Consider the following 22,048-nt stretch of genomic DNA (forward strand, 5'->3'; position numbering starts at 1 on the left):
GGGAATCAAGGTTTTAGAAAAGATATGGTTATCTTAATCATTGACCTAGCTTGTGGATTTTTCTCCTTGAACTCTTCCTCCCTGTTTCCTTTACTGGCAGTTATTGCAAGATGGTATTACCATATTTAACTGTTAACTATTTATTGTTCCTCAGGTGAAAGAACTGCCTATCCTACAAAAAGAACTTATAGAAACTAAACAAGCATTGGCCAATGCCAACAAGGATAAAGAAAAACTTCTTCAGGAGATTAGGAAATATAACCCCTTCTTTGAGCTCTGAAACCAGTGGCTCAGCCATCTGTGCCAAGGAGAGAGGCTATCACCAGCAATAGCACCACCTAGGACAGAGGGCACTGTCCAGTGCTGAATAAGTCACTACGGATGCCAGAGGGACTGGGGAGCACTCACTTCACTTGTGTGGGTGTGCTTTCCACTAGCTGTTCTTACTTGGACTGAGGACAAGGGCAAAGCATGACTGTATCCCAGGAAACTGGGGCTTGCCCTGCGTGTGGCACAAGCATCATGTCTTGCCTGTATAAAGCCTTTTGGCCCTCTGTGTACTAGGTGGAATCTTCTCAACACTGTAGGGCCATTTCACCTCATGGTTTCATGGCAGGGACATTTGCTTCCTTCACAAGCCTGTGTGAACAAGCAAAAGTACCCACCTCCTCGGTCACCCACAGAGCCACCAAAGATTCCATGTCCCAGAGCTTCCCATAGCAGACCTGAAAAGTCCATGACCTGAGCTTTGGCCATGGCAGTGGAGTGGAACAGGAAATAGCCCAGCAGAGGAGTGTGGGGGAAGGGGGCAGGAGAGGCACAAGAATAAGGGAGACCTGGACTCTGCCTTTTTGGGAAAAGGAACCAAGCTCATAGCAATTTGGCTGATAACACAATCAGATTTTTCCAGGTTAAGCTTCCTTTCTGTTATACTTTCATCATTGTGATGCTGTGGTAGAAAGTAAACAACAGTAGTAGCTCAGTCATTTAATCTTTCCCCTCCATAATACAACTTACTTGAAATTTAAATCAAGAAAAAATTTCTGACTCTGAGCTAGGTTGGTGGCATGATATGTTAGGGGTCAGTGGGGGAGCTTGCTTCTGAGCCCCCTGTTGTCCGCCTGGAGTCCTGCTTGTCTTTCCCAGCTGTGCTGAGTGGCTCTTCTGTCTCCCTGGGGTCCCTGGCACATCTGCTTTCCCAGTTCTGTGACCTTACCAGTTCTCTCCTCAGCCCTTGGTGGTTTGGGAGCTGAAAATGTGTTTTAAACTTTTACATAAACAACTCAACCTGTTGCCTCTCACTTCCCTCCATCACTGTGGCTTTTAAAAATCATGTATTTTGACTCAAGTAAAAAAAACACAAAAATCCCTCATCCCAGCTAGGTTTTGCCCCCTGCCCTATAAAAGAGCTATTTCCCCCTTTCTTTCCTTTGAATTCTTCTCCAACACTATCCCTTCATTCATACTGCCCTGTGATACACTTGAAGCTGTGTTGATTGGACAGACGTTCATCAGCTAACTTACCTTTACTTGGCAAGATGGTAAAATAGTAATTTAGTGATGTTACTGAAGTCTCGACCATTCACCTTTCCATACTGAAGGAAAGGTGAAAAGGTTTCTTCTGTGGGAAATTATGCTTGACTTGCATACTCTAGTTTGATGAGGATAAAAAGAAACATGTAATTGCAGTGGTGTTTACAACTAATTGATCACAACCAATCAGATTTCTTTGTTCCTTCTCCACTCTCAACACTTCATTTGACTAGAAAAAAAAATGTATTCAGCAAGGAACAGGACCCAATTTGTTCAGACTTCTGTTAAGTTTCTTTACTAAGGCAATTTTTGAAACACCAGTTACTATGGGATGGTGGGAATTTTTCATGCTTAAGAAATAGAGACTTAGGAACAAAGAAACATCTTTCTGGAGAAAATGCTAATGGGAAGTTACCTAAGGCTTGATGCTTGGTTCAACCTTATTTAAAATTTTTATAAATGACCTGAAAGTAGGATTTTACAGTGAAATCAAATGTCACTACTTCCAGGCAGTGAAAGGTAGTCTAGAAGAGGTTTAAAAAACACAAAACCGGTCGGGCACAGCGGCTCACGCCTGTAATCCCAGCACTTTGGGAGGCCGAGGCGGGGAGATCACGAGTTCAGGAGATCGAGACCATCCTGGCCAACATGGTAAAACTCTGTCTCCACTAAAAATACAAAAATTAGCTGGGTGTGGTGGCGGGTTCCTGTAGTTCCAGCTACTCGGGAGGCTGAAGCAGGAGAATCGCTTGAACCCGGGAGGCAGAGGTTGCAGTGAGCTGAGATTGTGCCATTGCACTCCAGCCTGGCAACAGAGTGAGACTCCGTCTCAGAACAAACAAACAAACACAAAACCACAGAAGGGTTACTAATAAGCAGGGCTGAGAATACTCAGAAAACTGACAGGTGAGGTTCAACATAATATAAGGAAATGTATTTATGGAAGAATTATCAACTGATATGCCTGAACACTGTTAGAACTCAGGAAAGAAACAAGCATTGCTGAGGGGGAGGAGAGATCAACGTGCTGCTGTGGCCAAAAGCCTAATTGCCCTGTGGGCATCATCAGGAAGGGCTTTTGGAGATAACAGAGAACAGCGCTTTATACAAAACCATGGATATATCTTGATCGGATTTATCTGTGTTTCTAGTGACCTTATTTACAAGATATATGATAAAGGGAGGAAAGGTCCAGAGAACAGCCAAAATTATCAGGAGATGGAGGTATATCCATATGAGGACACATCTTTAAAATATAGACTCTATCCTACAAAGATGAAAGCAGAGGGGAATTAGATCAAATATCCAATCAAGAGCAAGGACCCGGTCCTGTACTACTAGCTCTAGGGCTCTATCTCATAGCCTTAGTAAAGAAAGCACTTCTCATAGCAAATCAGAAATGTAAGGAGCTCATTGTCTAAGAAGGGATGCCACCAGAAACTATACATGGGTGCAGGTTTATGAGGAATCCTTGCATGACAGCCTTCTACAAGGAATTATAGAGAAGTAGGACTACTTGGTAATATACAACTGAGAGGGTAACTGTGTCCCTCGACAAACTACTCCTTAGTGCCTATTTCAAAGGCAGAATGTTGATCTGAATGGATCACTGGTCTTAAGTATGGCATCTCTAATGTTCTTGAAGGGGGAGGAAGGAGATCTGGTAGCTGGAAAATATAATTATTCCACCTTAGGCTCACCTGAATTGGTTTAAAATCATATTCTGATTCTCTTCTCATCCCTTCCTCCCCTCACCCACCATATACCTCTGGCATCCCTCCATGCAAAGAAAATGTCGAATAGGCATTTCTTGGTATACTTTACCTACACTTGTGCTTGTGGGGTGGGAGTAAAAACATATCCAGTAAGTACCAAGGCTAACCTCCTAATGGCTGGAGCTCAGTTAGGTCTCTGGGCTCTCTAAAGGAGTCCAGAGCTCTTGTCCATGTGACAAATGGAGCCTTAGAATTTCTGGCTTTCCTTATGTGGCAGCTTTGGCCATTGTGTCTTGAAATTCTCCCTCAGGAAATGTGATAGGGGATATTATCCCATGGGATTTTAGTAAAAATCAGCTTGCCTAATTTCATATTCCTGTTCATAATGAAGAAATGTGAAGTGGTGGTAGTCCTCAGGATTAAGTGTAAAGGAAAATATGCAAGGAAAAAGTAGCAGTGTCAGCCCTTTTGGACTGCTTATGATTTCTGCCTTAGAGCTACAAGACTTGGAACAAGAAATAACAATACCTCAAGAAAATGTCTGGAGAGAGAGCACCACTGTCCCTCAAAGACTTCAGCCACTGCACACTACCAATTCAGCTGTGAAGCATTTACAACTGTATTATCTGTGATTGTCTACATTTCCTGTTTACATGCATGTGCTGGCGTATTATCTGTGATTGTCTACATTTCCTGTTTACATGCATGTGCTGGCGTATTATCTGTGATTGTCTACATTTCCTGTTTACATGCATGTGCTGGCGTATTATCTGTGATTGTCTACATTTCCTGTTTACATGCATGTGCTGGCGTATTATCTGTGATTGTCTACATTTCCTGTTTACATGCATGTGCTGGCGTATTATCTGTGATTGTCTACATTTCCTGTTTACATGCATGTGCTGGCGTATTATCTGTGATTGTCTACATTTCCTGTTTACATGCATGTGCTGGCGTATTATCTGTGATTGTCTACATTTCCTGTTTACATGCATGTGCTGGCGTATTATCTGTGATTGTCTACATTTCCTGTTTACATGCATGTGCTGGCGATATGCTTTAGTGTGGAGGGACTAGAGTTTAAATCCTGTCTTTAACTGGGCTGCAAGGATGGCTCTCAATCCCAAATTCTGTTTTCAACTCACTGGAATAATTAATCTAGTGTTCCTGATATAAAACAGGTGGGTTCTAGTCACATGATGGCTGCTCTTTACCATATATTCCATCTGACCCTCATCTTGCCATGGGCCTCAACCTTTATGTCCGCTTTTTATGGTTCTGAAAGGAATGGCTCCCGTGTGTGGAATATACAAGGTATAAACACCACCCCTCACATACTCCTGTAACTTAAATGCTTCCATTTAACTCACTTAGATTACTTTCCCCTTAGTGGTAAACGGGTTGGGGGATGGGTGGTAGTGGAAAGAAGGTAGTTTGAAATATTGCCATAGTAATATGGGAACTTTTTATTCCAGACCTTTACCCTAGCTTTTTTTGCTCTCAGTATTTGCCTAAACTTCTAAAATCAGTTATAGTAAAATCATAAAACTATGGAAACAACTTTGGTACACAAGTTAGTTCAATGACATCTTGTTATTTGAGAACAGTAAAAGGTATGTCATTGCCTCATGATTTATCATAGTCATTACTAAGGGTTTCAGAGAGAATCTGGTGTGAAGCACTATCCTTTCAGACACTAAGGCCTTCACCTAGTTGCTCCCCTACCTTCTGTCAGAATAGGATTATTCCCATGCACCTCTAGGTAGGTATAGGTAGTAGCTATTGAACGGAGATTATTTTCCCCATGGCACAAGGGGAAACACTCTTGGATAACCTTTAACAATGAGGCTTTGCTAAGTGGCCAGACTTGGGATTTGATCTTCCTCACTTGTTATTTATTAAGTTTAAGCCTTATTCAGTATCTCTAATTGCAATAGATATAGTTCCTGTGACTTCTAAAAAATTCCTGTTAGAGCTGAGAAAGTATCTTTTTTGTCAGTTTATTAATTTTTGGTCAAGATTTAGCCTGAGTCTTAAAGCATTTATTTGTGGAATGCCCCACTGAAGTGTCTTCTCCATTGGCTAAGTACATGTTTAAAGCCATGGGTTTTAATGTAAGATAATTTTAGTATCCAATTCTGTTTCCCCCACTGAGGGTGCTAAAGAGAATTAGAATCTTTACTAAGACATGCTCAGGAAAGCTTCACAAGAGAACAGCTTCAAAATCCTTCTCCCTATGACACTGAATGGTAGTGAGGAAAGAATTCTTGGGGATGCCAATTACATACAGTAGCCTTATTACTGCTAATCACTGTCAATAAAAGGTCACTTCATTCACCTCTATTTGAGGAAAACAATGAGAATGTATCTGATGAACTAGAATCCTTGTCAGTATTGGGAAATTTTAATGTTGCAATATCTAGTCAAACTTTGAGTGTACTGGTTCTGTGAACCACCTGAAAAAACAAATTAAATGTATTAAACCATAATGATTGTTGTATATCTGTTGATAAGAATCTGAAATATATGGGCTTTTATATTGTTTATTTTAATCTCAGTCTTGGGGGGGAAATTATTACACTGTTTTTAACAGTGCTTGAAGTACTCTTTTATGAGATAAAATTTTAATGGTTCTACTAGAAAAAGGGCCCAAATTTTCACAAAATAACCAAAACCAGTTGTATTGGAACACCAAAAAAGAATGAGCAACTTCCCATTCCAACCAGCTAGACAGAAAATGAATACACCTAGGGCAAGTTGGAAAACAGTTTAATGATCACTCACCAAAATCCACAGGAGAATCTTAAATGCTTACAAGCACCAATTACTCTGCTATTCCTGCCATCACCGCATCCTTCATGATAGAGTATCACAAGTAAAAGTTTCTGGTTGTTTCGTCTACTTAAAACCAGATGTAAGAAACAACCTAAGTCTTAGCAACTTCAGGCTTCAATGTGAAACCATTAAAGCCCTCAGCACTTTAGGAGGCTGAGGCAGGAGGATTGCTTGAAGCCAGGAGTTCACGACCAGCCTGGGCAACAAAGCAAGACCCCATCTCCATAAAAAATAAAAATACGTTAGCTGGGCACAGTAGTGTGTGCCTGTAGTCCTAGCTACTCAGGAGACTGAGGTGGGAGGGTCACTTAAGCCCAGGAGTTCAAGGCTGCAGTCCTGCCACTGCACTCCAGCCTAGGTGATAGAGCAAGAACCTATCTCAAAACCAAAACAAAACAAAACTCTCTTGGAAAGGTTTTCTCTCTGAAAGCAGTTCCCCTGTCCAGAAGATGCTTACGGCCCACATATCTTCTTCCAACTGGTCAAGACAGTTAAATACTTCAAAATGCCCCAAGAGGTCCCAAAATTTAGTCAAGGCAAGTATCAATCAGGCTACATACTCTCTAGGTGTGACAAATAGAGTTTTGAGAAAGACATTAAAATCATCATGGAATCCTTGGAGGCCTGAGATACTAAAGCACCAATGCAGACAGTCTTATAGGAAGTCTGGAACCAATACTTCTTCCTTCAGTAATATAGGGCTTTCTATACTTTGGTCTAGAAGAAGATGATTTTTTTGTGCTTCGAGTTAGGGATCTGTCCTTTTGACTTTAACCTTCTAACGGCTTCCCTCATATGTTTGGGTTGTAGTGGTGGCATTTCTCCCCACTTCTCACACACATCCAGTGCTAAACAGAGGGTAAGGAGAAAGTCTGATTATCACACAATAATTTACTAATCACATAATCCTTTTGAGTCCTGTAATTCTTTTTAACTTTCCTTAAGCTTGCTAAGGAAATAAACCAAGACATTTTTCCTTCTTAAGAGAATATTAGTTTTAGTATAACATCTCATAACAGGCTTTATCATAGACAACAGTTTAAAATATATTTCCCATAGGCCATATGCTGTGGCTCATGCCTATAATCCCAGCAGTTAGGGAGGCCAAGGTGGGAGGATTGCTTGAGCCTAGGAGTTCGAGACCAACCTGGGCAACATGGCAAAACCTTGTCTCTACAAAAAATTAAAAAATTAGCCAGGGGTGGTGGTGTGCACCTGTGGTCTCAACTACTCAGGCTGAGGGAGGAGAATCACCCGAGCCCAGGAGCTCACTGTTGCAGTGAGCTGTGATCACATGATCAAGGCACTCCAGCCTGGGTGACAGAGTGAGACCCTGTCTCAAATAACTACATAAAAATAAAATTAAAAATTAGCCAGGTGTGGTAGTGCACGCCTACAGTCCCAGCTACTTGGGAGGCTGAGGCAAGAGGATCCTTTGAGCCCAGGAGTTTGAGGCTGTAGTGAGCTATGATCACACCACTGTTACCATCTCATTTTGTACACCACCTTAATTTGTGATTTGTAAAAGGAAAAATAAAAAAATATTTAAAAAAATAATAAAGATCACGCCACTACACTCCAGCCTGGGTGACAGAGTGAGACCCTGTCTCAAAAAATAATAATAATTTAAAAGTATATATCTCCTGCTTAAAAAAAAAAAATTTTCACCAGCTAGAGTAGCAATGGGAAACAGCCAGGCTTTTTACTCAATAAAGGGGGCAGGCAGTTCCCAGGGATCACAACATTAGGGACAACTCACCATCCCACACAGGTCACCCTGTGATTGCTTTTCTTGTATCTTTACTTTTGGCAGCAGAAATGAGCAAAGTCCACTGCAGAAAATACAAAGTCTACTTCTGTCACCCTGGGCTGAGGAAAGGAATCAGGGAGGGGATTTCCCAGATGGTTCCTTGCCATCTGTTATTGAAACTTGCAAAGAATAATGGTCATGTTCTCCTAAATACAGGGCTCCCCACTTGGTCAACTTCAAGTGCAAATGAGAACTCCCACAGGTGCTTTAATAAGCTCCTTTGTATAGATATTCTTAAAAATAAGACCACCACAGGTACAATCCAGTATTTGTAACCAACACTACTCACCTTCTTCTACCACCTCCCCGACGAAAACCTTGGAAATACCAGACATAGCAATAACAACATTCTGAGACACAGAGGTGCCAGTGATGGACTGGATCAGCTTGAAAGAAGCACAAAGACACCGTGATTACAATAGTCAAAGACTGGCTTTGGAACACAGTACCAAGTAATTCACAGAAAAAGGTAAGATAACTGAAGTGCATTTTTTTTTTCCCACCTAAATAATCCACTGACTTGTCTAACACCTCACTTCAAATGCCAATGGACATGGCTCTTGAGTTCAGTTCTAAAACATGATGGAGATGAAGTGTGGTGGTCCATCCTTACCCTTTTGATGGCTGCCTTAGGGAAAGCTGAGCGGCGATACATTTCATAACGGTTCAGCTGCTCCTCAGAAAAAGAAGAAACCAGGATTCTAAACAAAGATCCAGGTAACTAAGTTAACTTATAAGAACGAATACTCAAGATATTATGAAGTCAATAAAAGTTTCAGACAATTCAAAAATGAATTCTTAAGGGGTCAATGGCATTAGGCTTGGTGCCTTGAGGAATGAAGATAAAACACTTCTACTCAAAGGAATTTGAGAAAACATAAAATAAAAACTTCTTTTCTTACCTGTTAACAAAAAGAACAACACTGGGTCACTGTATCATACTACACAGACTGTTTTCAGCATTAGACACTATCTCCATAACTCTACCTTACTGAATTTCACACTGATGGTAAAAATTTAATATACAAATTTATAATCAAACCAGTAGTTTTCAGCATTGACAGATTTAGGGGAAATATCTACAAAATATGTGGAAACAGTTAATACTCCTAATGTATAATTCTTTCAAATGAATAAAGGGGACATATCAATTTTTGAAAATGAACAAAGTATGTGAACAGGAAATTTACCAAAATACCAATGGTCAATCAACATGGGGGAAACAACCTTCATTATTAACTAAGGAAGTATTATTTTCATAGCTAACATTTTTCATAAATCAGACCACTATTAAAAAAAGAATGGTATTAGAATATGAGACACAAACTCACACATGCTGGCAGAGTGAACTGGAACACCTTTTTGGAGAGAAATTTGGAAATACATATGAAAAGCCTTTGAAAATGTTCATACTATTTGAATTAGCAATTACACCTCTAGGAGTTTATCTTAGGAAGTAATGGACAAGTATGCAAAGATATGTCCAAAGATCCTCATCATAATGTCAAAAGTAAAAATACCCAACCAGAATCACTATAGGGATTGGTTAAATTATAGTTCAACAACATAATGGGATACAATGTAGCCATTAAAAATGATGATTTATGAGCATATTTACTGACATGAAAATATTTAGCTATACATATCAAACATCTAAAAAAACTTTGAAAAGGTACATACCCAAACATTATACCCAACTATATACTTAGAATGAACTCTGCGTGGTGAGTTTATGGGTAATTTTTTTCTATTTTTCTGTATTCTCTGAATTATTTGCAATGAGCCCATACTACTTTTACAATCAGAAAATGTAATAAAGCTATTTCTATTTTTAAGAAAACTATGACCTAGATGTATAATTAGTGACATGGAAAACATTCACCATATCTAATGTGAAAAATAGGCTACAAAACAGTATTTGATATTTGTGAAAAAAAAAGTTTATAGATATATATGTATAGAAACTATCTTGAAACTTTTAACATAAGCAGGATATATCTCTGTGGTAAGGTGATTATTTTTTCTTCTTATCTATTTATTTTTTTTTGAGACAGCATCTGGCTCTGTCGCCCAGGCTGGAGTGCAGTGGCGCAATCTTGGCTCACTGCAACCTCTGCCTCCCGGGTTCAAGTGATTCTCCTACCTCAGCCTCCTGAGTAGCTGGGACTACAGGCACCCACCACGACACCCGGCTAATTTTTTGTAATTTTAGTAGAGATGGGATTTCACCATGTTGGTCAGGCTGGTCTCAAACTCCTGACCTCAAGTGATCTGCCCGCCTCAGCCTCCCAAAGTGCCGGGATTACAGGTGTGAGCCACCGATCTCGGCCTTCTTTTTATCTATTTATATTTTCTATGCTGTAACATAATTATTTGAAAAAATTGCTTTTGGCCGGGCACGGTGGCTCACACCTGTAATCCCAGCATTTTGGGAGGCTGAGGCGGGCGGATCACGAAGTCAGGAATTCGAGACCCGCCTGGCCAACATGGCAAAACCCTGTATCTACTAAAAATACAAAGATTAGCTGGGCATGGTGGCAGGAGCCTGTAGTCCCAGCTACCTGGGAGGCTGAGGCAGGAGAATCGCTCGAAACCGGAAGGCGGAGGTTGCAGTGAGCAGAGATTGCGCCACTGCACTCCAGCCTGAGCAACGAGAGCGAAACTCCGTCTCAAAAAAAAAAAATTTTAAATAGAGGCCGGGCACAGTGGCTCATGCCTGTAATCCTAGCACTTTGGGAGGCCGAGGCGGGCAGATCACCTGAGGTCATGAGTTCAAGACCAGCCTGGCCAACACAGTGAAACCCTGTCTCTACTAAAAATACAAAAATTAGCTGGGCATGGCGATGCATGCCTGTAGTCCCAGCTACTCGGGAGGCTGAGGCATGAGAATCGTTTGAACGCAGGAGGTGGAGGCTGCAGTGAGCCGAGATCACACCATTGCACTCCAGCCTGGGCGACACAGTGAGACTCTATCTCAAAAAAATAAAAAATAAAAAAATAACATAACATAACATAACATAACATTAGAGAAAGGGTTTCACTATGTTGCCCAGGCTGGTCTCAAACTTGGGCCTCAAGAAATCCTCCCACCTTGGCCTTCTAAAGTGTTGGGATTACAGGTGTGAACCACCATGCCCAGCCATAATGTATTAATCATTTGATTTTCTTTTGAGTTTATAAAAGAAAATTTAAACACCAAGAAAAATTTATTAAATTTGTGTGGTCAAGTGAGAGCCTTGAAATGGGGAATAAGAAAGTGACTTACTGCATCTTCTGAATCTCATCTTCATCTACTTTCTGCTTTTTCTCTTTCTTTTCTTTGGTATCTATTTTCAGTTTTTTGGCTGCAGGAGTAAGTAATGATGAGTCTTCCCTTTCAACTGTTGTTAAATCTGAGATATCCTGACTCTTGAGCTGGGAAGATGAAAGAAACTCTATTATATATTTGGCCTACTTTCCAGGCTTGGGCAAAGTAAGAAGACATCATCCTTATTACAAAACAACAAATCCATTTATTGAATAGTTTTTCAGTTCTAGGCACTGACTGTACCATCAAGGATAAGATACAGTATCTCTCCTAAGGGAAGATTATGGCTCAGCTATGGAAAGAAAACCTGCTAAATAATCTAGTTTTCCAGTTTGGCTATGAGCAGAGCTCCAGTATCTGTTTACAAGGGTAATGAAATGCCAAGGATCATGAAAACCACTCTCCCCCTGGGCCACTCTTCTGACCTTATTCTTTAGAGGGAATGTCAGCAAAGTCCCCTCCATCCAGCCAGCTCTTCTGCTTCCAGATCTATAGATCTCTTTACTGCTGATGATTCCATATGGAAAGAATATCAAAAAGGAGGCCCCTTCTCATCAAAACGGTGTTTATTTCAATTTGGGACTTTCAAGTGAGCTTCTCACATGTAGTGCTCTTTTGTTCTTATTCTTCAATCCTACTGTTTCATGCAAATGTTTATTTCACATTACTAGTCTTTTTGAAGATAGGTTTGTCTCTTATGATTTATATCTCCCTCCCATCAGCATTTAACACAATTTTACTTATGCTGGATGTTTAATAAATGCCTGTTCAAACCCCACTTAAAAGTAGGCAAAGACACTTCTCAAAAGAAGACATACCTGTGGCCAACAATCATATGAAAAAAAGCTCAGCATCACTGATTAGAGAAATGCAAATCAAAACCATAATGAGTTACCATCTCATATCAGTCAGAATGGCTATTATTCAAAAGTCAAAAAATAACAGATACTGGCAAGGTTGTGGAGGCAAAGGAAAGCTTTTAAACTCTTGGTTGGAGTATAAATCAGTTCACCATTGAAGAAGGCAGTGTGACAATTCCTCAAAGACCTAAAGACAGAATTACCATTTGACCCAGCAATCCCATTACTGGGTATATACCCAAAGGAATATAAATTGTTCTATTATAAAGACACATCCACACTTATGTTCATTGCAGTGCTATTCACAATAGCAAAGACATGGAATCAACCTAAATGCCCATCAATGACGGACTGGATAAAGAAAATGTATTTTCCAGTATATACCATGAAATACTATACAGCCATAAAAAAGAAGGAGATCATGTCCTTTGCAGGGACATGGATGGAGCTGGAGACCATTATCTTTAGCAAACTAATGTGGGAACAGAAAACCAAATACTTCATGTTCTCACTAATAAGTGGGAACTAAATGATGACAACACACGGACACACAGAGGGGAACACACACTGGGGTATATGGACGGGTGAAGGGTGGCAGGAGGGAAAGGATCAGGAAAAATAACTAATGGATACTAGGCTTAATACCTGGGTGATGAAATAATCTATACAACAAACCCCTACGACACACATTTACTTATGTAACAAAACCTGCACATCCTGCACATGTACCCCTGAACTTAAAAAACTGGCTGTTTAATAATAAAAATCAAATCCAAACTTCACCCCCTCTGACTTAATGTAGAATCTTAAGTATACTACAAAACTCATTAATGAGATTTAACTTGTCCCTAAAGAGGAATTCAAATTTAAACTCATACAGGAATATGGGAATAGGTGGGATGAAGGTAGTCTATCTTTGACAATCTTTTCAATTTCTTTTTAGTTACTGATTTATACAAGTTTTCTAACTGTGCTTCAAGTTTGGTGGTTTGTATTTTCCTTTAAAAAATCACCCATTTTTCTCAGATTTTCACATTTATTTGGCCTAAACTTGAACATTAAATGTCTTTATAACTTTAAAGATCTCCATATTAGTGCCTATAGCCTTTCATATTTTGTAATGTTATACATTTACATTTTAAATAATCAGGTTTTAATTTTATCATTTATGTTTTTTAATGTGCTAATTCATTAGTGTCTACTTCTATCCTTATTAACTCCTTGTTCCTATATTCTTCTGACTTATTTTGTCATCTTTTTTTCTTCCCCCCCGCCAGACTCGCTCTGTTGCCCAGGCTGGATCACAGCTCACTGAAGCCTCAAGTGATCCTCTTGTGTCAGCCTGCCAGGTAGCTAGATCTGCAGGAGTGACCCACTCCACTAGGCCCTTTTTCTGGTTTTTTGAGTTAGGTGCTTATTTGCAATATCTTCTGGTTGTTAATAAAAATATGTAAGGCTATATATTTTTCTTTAAATAAAGCTTTGGCCAAATCACATATAATTTGATAAAGTGTTCTATTAATTTCTTTAGTCTAAAGGCTATTTAAAAAATAGTTTAAAATTTCCAGGGGGTTAGTTCTTTTTTGGTGGGGGAGAAGCTTTTTGTAGTTAATTTCAGGTTTAATGCATTGCATTAACAAGATGTGGCCTGTTATGATGTCTACTTTTAAGAATTCATATTTTTCTTTGTGGTCTGGTACATGATCGATTTTTAAAAGTGTTTCAGAAACAACATAATTTTATCCTCTGTTCGGTGCAAATTTAGATATGTAGTGAGCTCTCTGTGTACTAAGCTAATTATTCAAATCCTTGCTGTCCTTGACACCTGTTTTAAAGTTTCCTTCTTGGCCAGGCATGGTGGCTCCCACCTGTAATCTTAGCACTTTGGGAGGCTGAGGTGGGAGGACTGCTTCAGCCCAACGAGTTGGAGACCAGACTGGGCAACATAATGAGACCTTGTCTCTACCAAAACAATATTTAAAAAACCTTTAGCTGGCCAGGTGCAGTGGCTCATGCCCATAATCCCAGCACTTTGGGAGGCCGAGGCGGATGGATCATGAGGTCAGGAGTTCAAGACCAGCCTGGGCAACTTGGGAAACTTGTGAAACCTCAGCTCTACTAAAAATACAAAAATTAGCTGGGTGCAGTGGCACATGCCTGTAATCCCAGCTACTGGGGAGGCTGAGGCAGGAGAATCGCTTGAGCCTGAGAGGCGGAGGTTGCAGTGAGCCGAGATTGTGCCACTGCACTCCAGCCTGGGCGGCAGAGCGAGACTCCGTCTCAAAAAACGAAACAAAACAAAACAAAAACTTTAGCTGAGCGTGGTGCAGCATGCCTGCAGTCCCAGTTACTGGGGAGGCTGGGATAAGAGGATTGCTTGAGCCCAGGAGGCAGAGACTGTGTCACTGCACTCCAGGCTGGGTGACAGAGTGAGACCTTGTCTCAACAAACAAAAACTGCCTTAAAGGAGCTTGCAGTGAGCCAAGATCACGCCACTGCACACTCCAGCCTGGGCAACAGAGCGAGACTCGGTCTCAAAAAAATAAAAAATAAAAAACCTGCCTTAAAATACTTTTGTCAAATGTTTTCTTTTCCTTTTTCTTCTTTTTTTTCGAGACGGAGTCTCTGGTACCCAAGCTGGAGTGCAGTGGTGCGATCTCGGCTCACTGCAACCTCCGCCTCCCAGGTTCAAGCGATTCTTGTGCCTCAGCCTCCTAAGTAGCCGGGATTATAGGCTCCCGCCACCATGCCCAGCTAATTTTTGTATTTTTAGTAGAGACGGGGTTTCGCCATGTTGGCCAGGCTGGTCTCAAACTCCTGACCTCAGGCGATCCACCCACCTCCGCCTCCCAAAGTGCTGGGATTACAGGCGTGAGCCACTACGCCCAGCCAAATTTTCTCTTTTTCTAAAAGTTCGTACTTTATACATTTTGATGCAACTTTATGCTCTGAAAGGCTATTTCCATCTAATCTACTGTTCACCCACGATCTCTTAAATCCCTTCTAGCTCTAAGACCCCGAGATTCTACTTCTAGAAATGTAATCCTGAGAACGATGAGTTTCTGGTCCTGACCGATGCTCAGCTAGGCAACACTGCTGAACTCCCTGTAGCACAGAAACACCAGACCCAATTGATGGGTCCCTGATCACCGGGTGCGGTGGCTCACGCCTGTAATCCTAGCACTTTGGGAGACCAAGGCGGGCGGATCACGAGGTCAGGAGTTCCAGACCAGCCTGGCCAACATGGTAAAACCCCGTCTCTACTAAAAATACAAAAATTAGCTGGGCATGGTGGTGTGCGCCTGTGATCCCAGCTACTCGGGAGGCTGAAGCAGGAGAATCGCGTGAACCCAGGAGGCGCAGGTTGCAGTGGGCCAGAGATCGCGCCATTGTACTCCAGCCCGGGCGACTCTTTTATAGAGTTATAGAGTTATTCGATTTAACCTATAACTCTATAAAAGTCTATCTCCCTTTGACAGGTCTGATCGACCCTCCTTCCTATAAAGACAAAAGTTGTCTTAACATCTAAGAGGAACCATATCGCGGAGAAAGAGGTGCTACGAATCCTGGGTTTTAGCTCTTGCACTACGTCTCAGTGTGACATTGGATCCCAATTTCCTCACCACCAAAGCCAACGGGCTATTAAAACTCCCTTAGAAGTAGCTTTAATCCCTAAAGACAAGACTAAAAATATTAACACAGTGCTTGAGCCTCTGGAACCGAACCAGCACTGGAGTTTTGTTTGGTCGTCCCCTCTCTTCCCCCTCAAGATTAACGATCTGGAGGGAATTCTGGTTGAGTTCGAGTTCTCGTAACTTGGGAGGGACTAACTAGAAGCCCGGCGAGCAGCCAGTAACACAATCTCTGGGAATTCCTTCAGCCTCATCAATACATCTCTTCCTACCTCGCCTTCCTCCGCTGCAGCTTCTTTCAAGTCAGCATCTGCGTCTCCGTCAGTGTCCTCTGGGATTCCATCGGTGTCGGTAGCCCCCGGGTCCCCGGGCGCAGCGGCCGTCTCATCCGACTCCCCTGTCTCTCCACCTTTGTCGGAGGGCGACTTGTGGGCATCGTCCATCACGGATAGGATTGGAGGGGACAGGAGATCGCGGAGATGTCTGAGGCAGAAGCTCTGAACCCCGAGCTGCACAGGCCAGGATCTTACTTCCTGTCGTCGCGCAGCGATGACATCATCCCTACCGCTCTCCTGAGGGGTCATTTTGAGGCGCGCGTAGAGGACTAGAGGACTCATTTTAACTTTGGTTTGGCGACAGTGGGAAGCGGGAAAATTGGACGTAAAGAGCTCAGACTATGGATCCTCCTCGCTAGGAAACCAGCACTTGTGAAGGAGCGCAGTTTTGTTTACTAAATAACTTTTTCCTTTTCGCCTGTCTAAAAATGCAATGTTAATCCCTTCGTTAACCCCTCAGAGTAAAGTTGGGGGACTGGGAGAAAACTCAGTTCCGTTGTATGGCAGTGTCGTGGAATGAGGCTACCCGGGATTGGTAAACTTTCAGGCAAGGACTCAACCTTGTATATTTCAACTGGCCCGAAACCGCGGGCCTGTGTGTACATAGAACTGCTAGCATTTCCCCTCCATTCCGCAAGCACCTTAACAACAAAAAGTCATATAGCTTGAGCAGAATTTATCCAATTCATTTATTCATCCACAACTATTGACTGCGTACTTCGATTTAGAAATAGTGCTACTACCAGGGAACAAAACACGCATAGTTTCTACCCAATCAAATGATTTTTTTCAGTTCGCCAGTACTCAAGATTGAGGTTTGTTTCTAAAGTCTGACACTTTTCTATCAGTTTGGTTAATCTCATCAAAACTAAGAGGAAAGCCTAAAGAGAGGAAGGTGTCTCCTTTGAACGTTTCACTTTAATGAACTAGTTCATGTACTGGGAGGATGAAGTGGTGAGGATATTTCTATTTTAAAATTTTCTTCTCTTCCCTCATTGAGATACGAGGGGGAGGGCGTTTTATTCACCTGGATATGACTAGGTCCCCGCACCTATTACATATTTAATTTATGCGTGCTGAAAGAATGGACTTGGAAATGTAGGTGCGCGTTACCACATTTATCTCTTTGTTTCTACGCTGCCTGGACGAATTACCGTATTTCCTGTCCCAGGAGCTCCCAAAACCTTTGGGGAAGGAGCGCACTTCGGGAGGCGCGTACAGGTGGGCCTGTTTGTCCCTTTCCACCTGTATAATGGGGGCCCACAAGGCGCTGTCCCCATGCCCGGAGAGGCCTGTCTCGGGCACAGCAAAGTCCACCTGCGCTGGTCCGCGGAGCCCCGCCCAGCTAGGTGAGCTAGGGGGCGGGGCGCGGGGGCGCGGTGACGCGTGACGCCGGATCCCGGAAGTGACGCGCTCGTGGGGAAAAGGCAGGGAGGGGGTGGTGTCCCCAGCCGGTTTGGGGGGTGCGTTGCCCGGAGACGGAAAGTTTGGGAGCCCGAGCAGGCTCGGCTGCAGCCCCGGGGAGGGGGTCCAGCGGGTGGCGGCCCTGGGGATGGGGAAGGAGCAGGAGCTGCTGGAGGCGGCCCGCACCGGGCACCTCCCGGCGGTAGAGAAGCTGCTGTCCGGGAAGCGGCTCTCCTCAGGCTTTGGGGGCGGCGGCGGCGGCGGCGGCTCTGGGGGCGGCGGCGGCGGCGGCAGCGGCGGCGGCGGCGGCGGCGGCCTCGGCTCTTCCAGCCACCCCCTCTCCAGTCTGCTCAGGTGGGTACGCGCCGGGGCCGGGCCGCTGCCTGCAGACCTCTTCTTCCCCACCCGTCTCTTGGGTCCCCAGAGAGATCGGGGGTCCTGAGACTCGGGCGGGGTGGGCTTTTGGCGTGCCCGGGGCGAGGCAGGCGGCCCGCGGGCCAGGGTACCGGAGGGCGCGCGGGTCCGAGTCCACGCTGCTCCGGGCTCGCCTGGTCTCCCGTTCTGACCCGGCTGCGAAGAATGGTGGGAGTGCCCAGGTGGCAGCCTCCGCCGCATGGCACAGCCAGGGTTCATCCTCGCTCGCTACAGGGTGCCAGCTGTCGTAGCTCACAAAAGCCAATTAAGAGCAAATATGTATATCATATATATATATACATATATATGATCTCCCTCACCTCCTGCAGAAACTCCTACGCCTTGTAGAATCTCGAGGCTCCTCTGGAGGAAATTCTTTTGATTTTCTTCTCTTAGGAACTTGGAACCTTCCACCAGGCTACACAGGACCTCGCTTTTTTTTTTTTTTTTTTTTTTTTTTTTCCGGAGACGGAGACTTGTTCTGTCACCCAGGCTGGAGTGCAGTGGCGCGATCTCGGGTCACTGCAACCTCCGCCTCCCGGGTTCAAGCGATTCTCCTGCGTCTGCCTCCCGAGTAGCTGGGATTACAGGCGCCCGCCACGACACCCGGCTAATTTTTGTATTTTTAGTAGAGACGGGGTTTCACCATATTGGCCAGGCTAGTCTCGAACTCTTGACCTCAGGAACCGCCCGCCTCGGCCTCCCAAAGTGCTGGGATTACAGGCGTGAGCCACCGCGCCTGGCCCCTCGCTTTTATTTATATTAAAATTGCCTCTGGATGTATCATTTTCAAGATGTTCGTCTTTGAGCCTCTCTTGTGCTTGAAGTTCAAATTGTAGTTCCTTGTAGTGAACCTCATTGGACTAGTCTAAGTGGCATATGCAGGATTCATCCGGGGGCTTATTCGTCTAGAAATAAAGGCAGAGAGACTTGTTTAGGAAACCGAAGGATGCTGTAAACTTTCCAAGGTCTGTTGTTAAACGCTTCAATCTGGAGCTGTAAGGACCGAGGGGAAAACATCAGTTTTGTGTGGCTTCAAAGGGGGATTGGAGGTGCTTTGTTAGTGTGAGTTAAATGTGTTAGTTCAGCAGCGCTTTCATAGCCTGATTTCTTTTTCCTTCCTTGTTCTTTTGAGGTTTTTAAGAAGTGGAAGTTCATTTAGAAATGCCTTCGTTAGCTTTTGTTCCCCATTACTTTATGTAACTTCAGTTTGAGTGAGCTTGGACCATATAAGCCTAAGGCGCTAATAAATTGTTATTAATAGATATTAAGCACTGAGTACCAACCCAGGTCTTTACAGGAAGATTTTAAAAAGCAGTATAAGTAGGTACTTAAGATTTGTTGAAGAAATAAAAGTATCAGTTGCAGGACAATAAATTTCTAAATAAATGGATGGTGGATGGTATTACTCGCTGTAATTGCTAGCAGCTCAGAGAACAGAGACATCATTTAGGGATGGAGTGGAAGTCAGGGCTTCCAAAAGGAGGGAGACTTAAGCTGGCCTTGAAGGATGTGAGGATTTGGGTAGGTGAGTTATGGTGGGCATGTTTCAGGTGGGTACCCCATGATCAGAGGCACAGAAATGAGAATGGAAACTTATTTGGTGCTCCTTAGGCAACAGGAGAAGAACTTCCTGCCTGGACCCTTGAGAGGTTGGGCATAATAAAGATAAATAATAATGGATGGGTATACTTCCATATATCATGTTTATATTCTCAGTCCCTAGATCAGTGCCTGACAACTTACAGGTGTTCAATAAATGTACAGTGAATGCATGAATTGGGTTTTGGATATTACCTGGATTTGCCACTCTGCAGTTCTGATGTCTGAGAGGTGACAAGACTGTACAGATTTGGAGATGCCTCTGTCTTTAATGAGTTGATGACATAGCATTTGGAGATTTTCCAGAGATATCTTAACCCTCAGCATATCCTGCTAAAGTGAGAAGTTTCTCATATCTCCCACCCTCAAGCATAGGTAAAATTATTCTTTTTTTTTTTTTTTTTTTTGGAGACGGAGTCTCGCTCTGTCCACAGTCTGGAGTGCAGTGGCACTATCTCAGCTCACTGCAAACTTCGCCTTCCTGGGTTCAAGCGATTCTTCTGCCTCAGCCTCCCAAGTAGGTGGGACTACAGGCAAGCGCCACCACGCCCAGCTAATTTTTGTATTTTTTGTAGAGATGGAGTTTCACCGTGTTAGCCAGGCTGATCTTAATTTCTTGACCTTGTGATCCGCCGGCCTCGGCCTCCCAAAGTGCTGGGATTACAGGCTGAACCACCGTGCCTGGCCTCAGGTCGAGTTATTCTTAGCGCACTCACTCGGAGACTATTGAAATTCTGTTGAGGATTTAACTGCCGTATAGTTAATATAGTTAAGCAAGACTAGGAAACCTGTTGAGCACAATGCTTCTACTTTGGGCCTCTTGCTGTTGTGTCCTGTCTCTGCCATAAAGTGTGTTAACTGTCTGTTCCCTAGAGTTAGAGAGCTGGCTCACCTTGACTTGCTTCTGTGTCTTTTGTAGAGAGGATAAATGCCTAAGAGTTTCCCAACCTCTCATTCCTGTGACTCCTAGGGGCAGGGAGGATCTGGAGGCACTAATTACGCTAATTAGAGGTGACTCTGGTTAAAGCTAGTAAAAGATTTCTGAGCAAATGAGACCATGCCTAGGTCAGTATGTCCTCCCTTTTTAGATCTGGACATAGTGAAGGGTAGGTTACCTCTACTCCCAACCCTCTCTCCCCTAAAGACATTTAGGATTATTTAATGAGAGCTGTGGAATCACAGCTTCAGATTTGGCCTTTGTATTAGCGGCCATATTCTACCCCTACTTGAACTGCCAACTGTAACTTGCCTTTGTCCAGATGTCTGAGTGATGAAGTAAAGCTGGCAGGAATATAGGAGCTTACAGTTGCAGTGGAATAATTGTTCCAGACCACACATGTGTTTGTATATTCACCTGTTTGTGTTCCCCCATCCCGTATTCCCCAAAGGCTTTGTGTTTATTCTTAAGCTACAAAATGCCCTCTTCTCTTACCCATCCCTTTTCCTCTACACAGCTTGGGCTTAGGTTTTAACTTCTTAATGCCCTTCCTGATGACCCTAATACACATAGATCTCTCAAGCTTCCATGTCTTTCGAGCACATCATCTGTAGTGTACTTTGCTTGCCTAGCTTTCACAGTTTATCGCGTTGGCCTGTCAGTATAATGTTTACATATAGCAACCCTCACCGATTGATACTATACCTGAGAATCAGAAAGTCAGCAAAGAAGACTTCTACTAGAAAAACATGTTGTTATAAACTTTGTGTTCTTCTAGCCTTCCTTATTTACTGGATATTTATTCAGAGACAGTATAGCATTATATTTAAGACCACTTGTTCTTGTGTCAGACTTCCTGGATTCACATTCCACTGCCACCACTGACTAGCTGCTTGACATTATTCAAGTTAACCATTTTGATACTCAATTTCTGCATCTGTAAAATTGGGATAATACTATCTGCCTTATAGGTATCATCTTAGATACTGTGTGTAAGGGACTTACCATAATTCCTGGCATATTCTAAGTCCTCAGTCTTAGTCATCCTCAGTTCAACACATACAGTTTTGCTGTGTTGCACCTGTTCTGTGCAAAGTACCATGCCAGACACATTATTTATTTTTATTTTTGTAGAGATGGTGTCCCACTATGTTGCCCAGGCTAGTCTCGAGCTCCTGGGCTCAAACGATCTTCCTGCCTCAGCCTCCCAAAGTGCTGGGATTATAGGTGTGAGCCACAGCGCCCTGCCTGACACATTTTAAATGGTGTTTTTTCATGCTTGGGGATCTGTTTTCCAAGGATGACAGACTAGAAAGAGTAAATAAGGGAGAGGAATCATTCATATACCCAATGTTTACCCATGATATACTTTGTGCCAGGCCAAGTGATTGCTAGATGCACTGCAAAATATGTCTGAGACCTGGGACATTGTAGGTGGTCTATCAGAATTAGCCCCTCTCTTCATACATGTTCTGTTCCCTTACAGAGTTTATAGTAGTATGATACGTCTGCGTAACAGGTCAACAAAGAGGAGACAGAGAAAGCATACAAATTTAGCATAATTTATCCCACCTCCCGGCTGTTTGAAGCTGTTAACATAGGTGTATATAGCCCTATATACCTATGTAAGCCCCAAGCATCAGTTTACTTTATCTTTGTGCTAT

At 43.0% G+C, this 22,048-nt stretch overlaps 3 protein-coding genes across 20 annotated transcripts in view; 2 read left to right on the plus strand and 1 right to left on the minus strand.

Moving 5' to 3' along the window:
- BLTP3A (bridge-like lipid transfer protein family member 3A) overlaps positions 1-5,737 on the plus strand; it is a 91,226-nt gene extending 85,489 nt beyond the window's left edge. For all 4 annotated transcript variants that reach the window (XM_009241769.4, XM_063725213.1, XM_009241768.4 and 1 more), the window contains one exon: positions 155-5,737. In XM_009241769.4, coding sequence (XP_009240044.2) covers positions 155-280 — 126 coding nt within the window. In that variant the 3' untranslated portion in view covers positions 281-5,737. The remainder of the gene's footprint in view (positions 1-154) is intronic.
- A 264-nt stretch (positions 5,738-6,001) lies between these two features.
- On the minus strand, positions 6,002-16,485 carry TAF11 (TATA-box binding protein associated factor 11). Of its 3 annotated transcripts, XM_009241765.3 has the most exons (6): positions 15,965-16,485; positions 11,159-11,307; positions 9,225-9,251; positions 8,507-8,594; positions 8,183-8,279; positions 6,002-6,931 (listed from the first exon to the last, which is right to left on the minus strand). In XM_009241765.3, exons 1-6 carry the CDS (start codon positions 16,307-16,309, stop codon positions 6,801-6,803), a joined length of 837 nt encoding a protein of 278 aa, XP_009240040.2. In that variant the 5' UTR covers positions 16,310-16,485; the 3' UTR covers positions 6,002-6,800.
- A 945-nt stretch (positions 16,486-17,430) lies between these two features.
- ANKS1A (ankyrin repeat and sterile alpha motif domain containing 1A) overlaps positions 17,431-22,048 on the plus strand; it is a 200,967-nt gene continuing 196,349 nt past the window's right edge. For 3 of the 13 annotated variants that reach the window (XM_054558732.2, XM_054558729.2, XM_054558733.2), the window contains exon 1: positions 17,435-17,785. In XM_054558732.2, coding sequence (XP_054414707.1) covers positions 17,580-17,785 — 206 coding nt within the window. In that variant the 5' untranslated portion in view covers positions 17,435-17,579. Of the gene's footprint in view, positions 17,786-22,048 lie in introns of all 13 variants that reach the window. The other 10 variants (XM_054558727.2, XM_054558730.2, XM_054558728.2 and 7 more) reach the window with 6 other exon arrangements.

Source organism: Pongo abelii, chromosome 5 (genome assembly GCF_028885655.2).
Source record: "Pongo abelii isolate AG06213 chromosome 5, NHGRI_mPonAbe1-v2.0_pri, whole genome shotgun sequence".
In the NCBI taxonomy this organism is placed as follows: Eukaryota; Metazoa; Chordata; class Mammalia; order Primates; family Hominidae; genus Pongo; species Pongo abelii.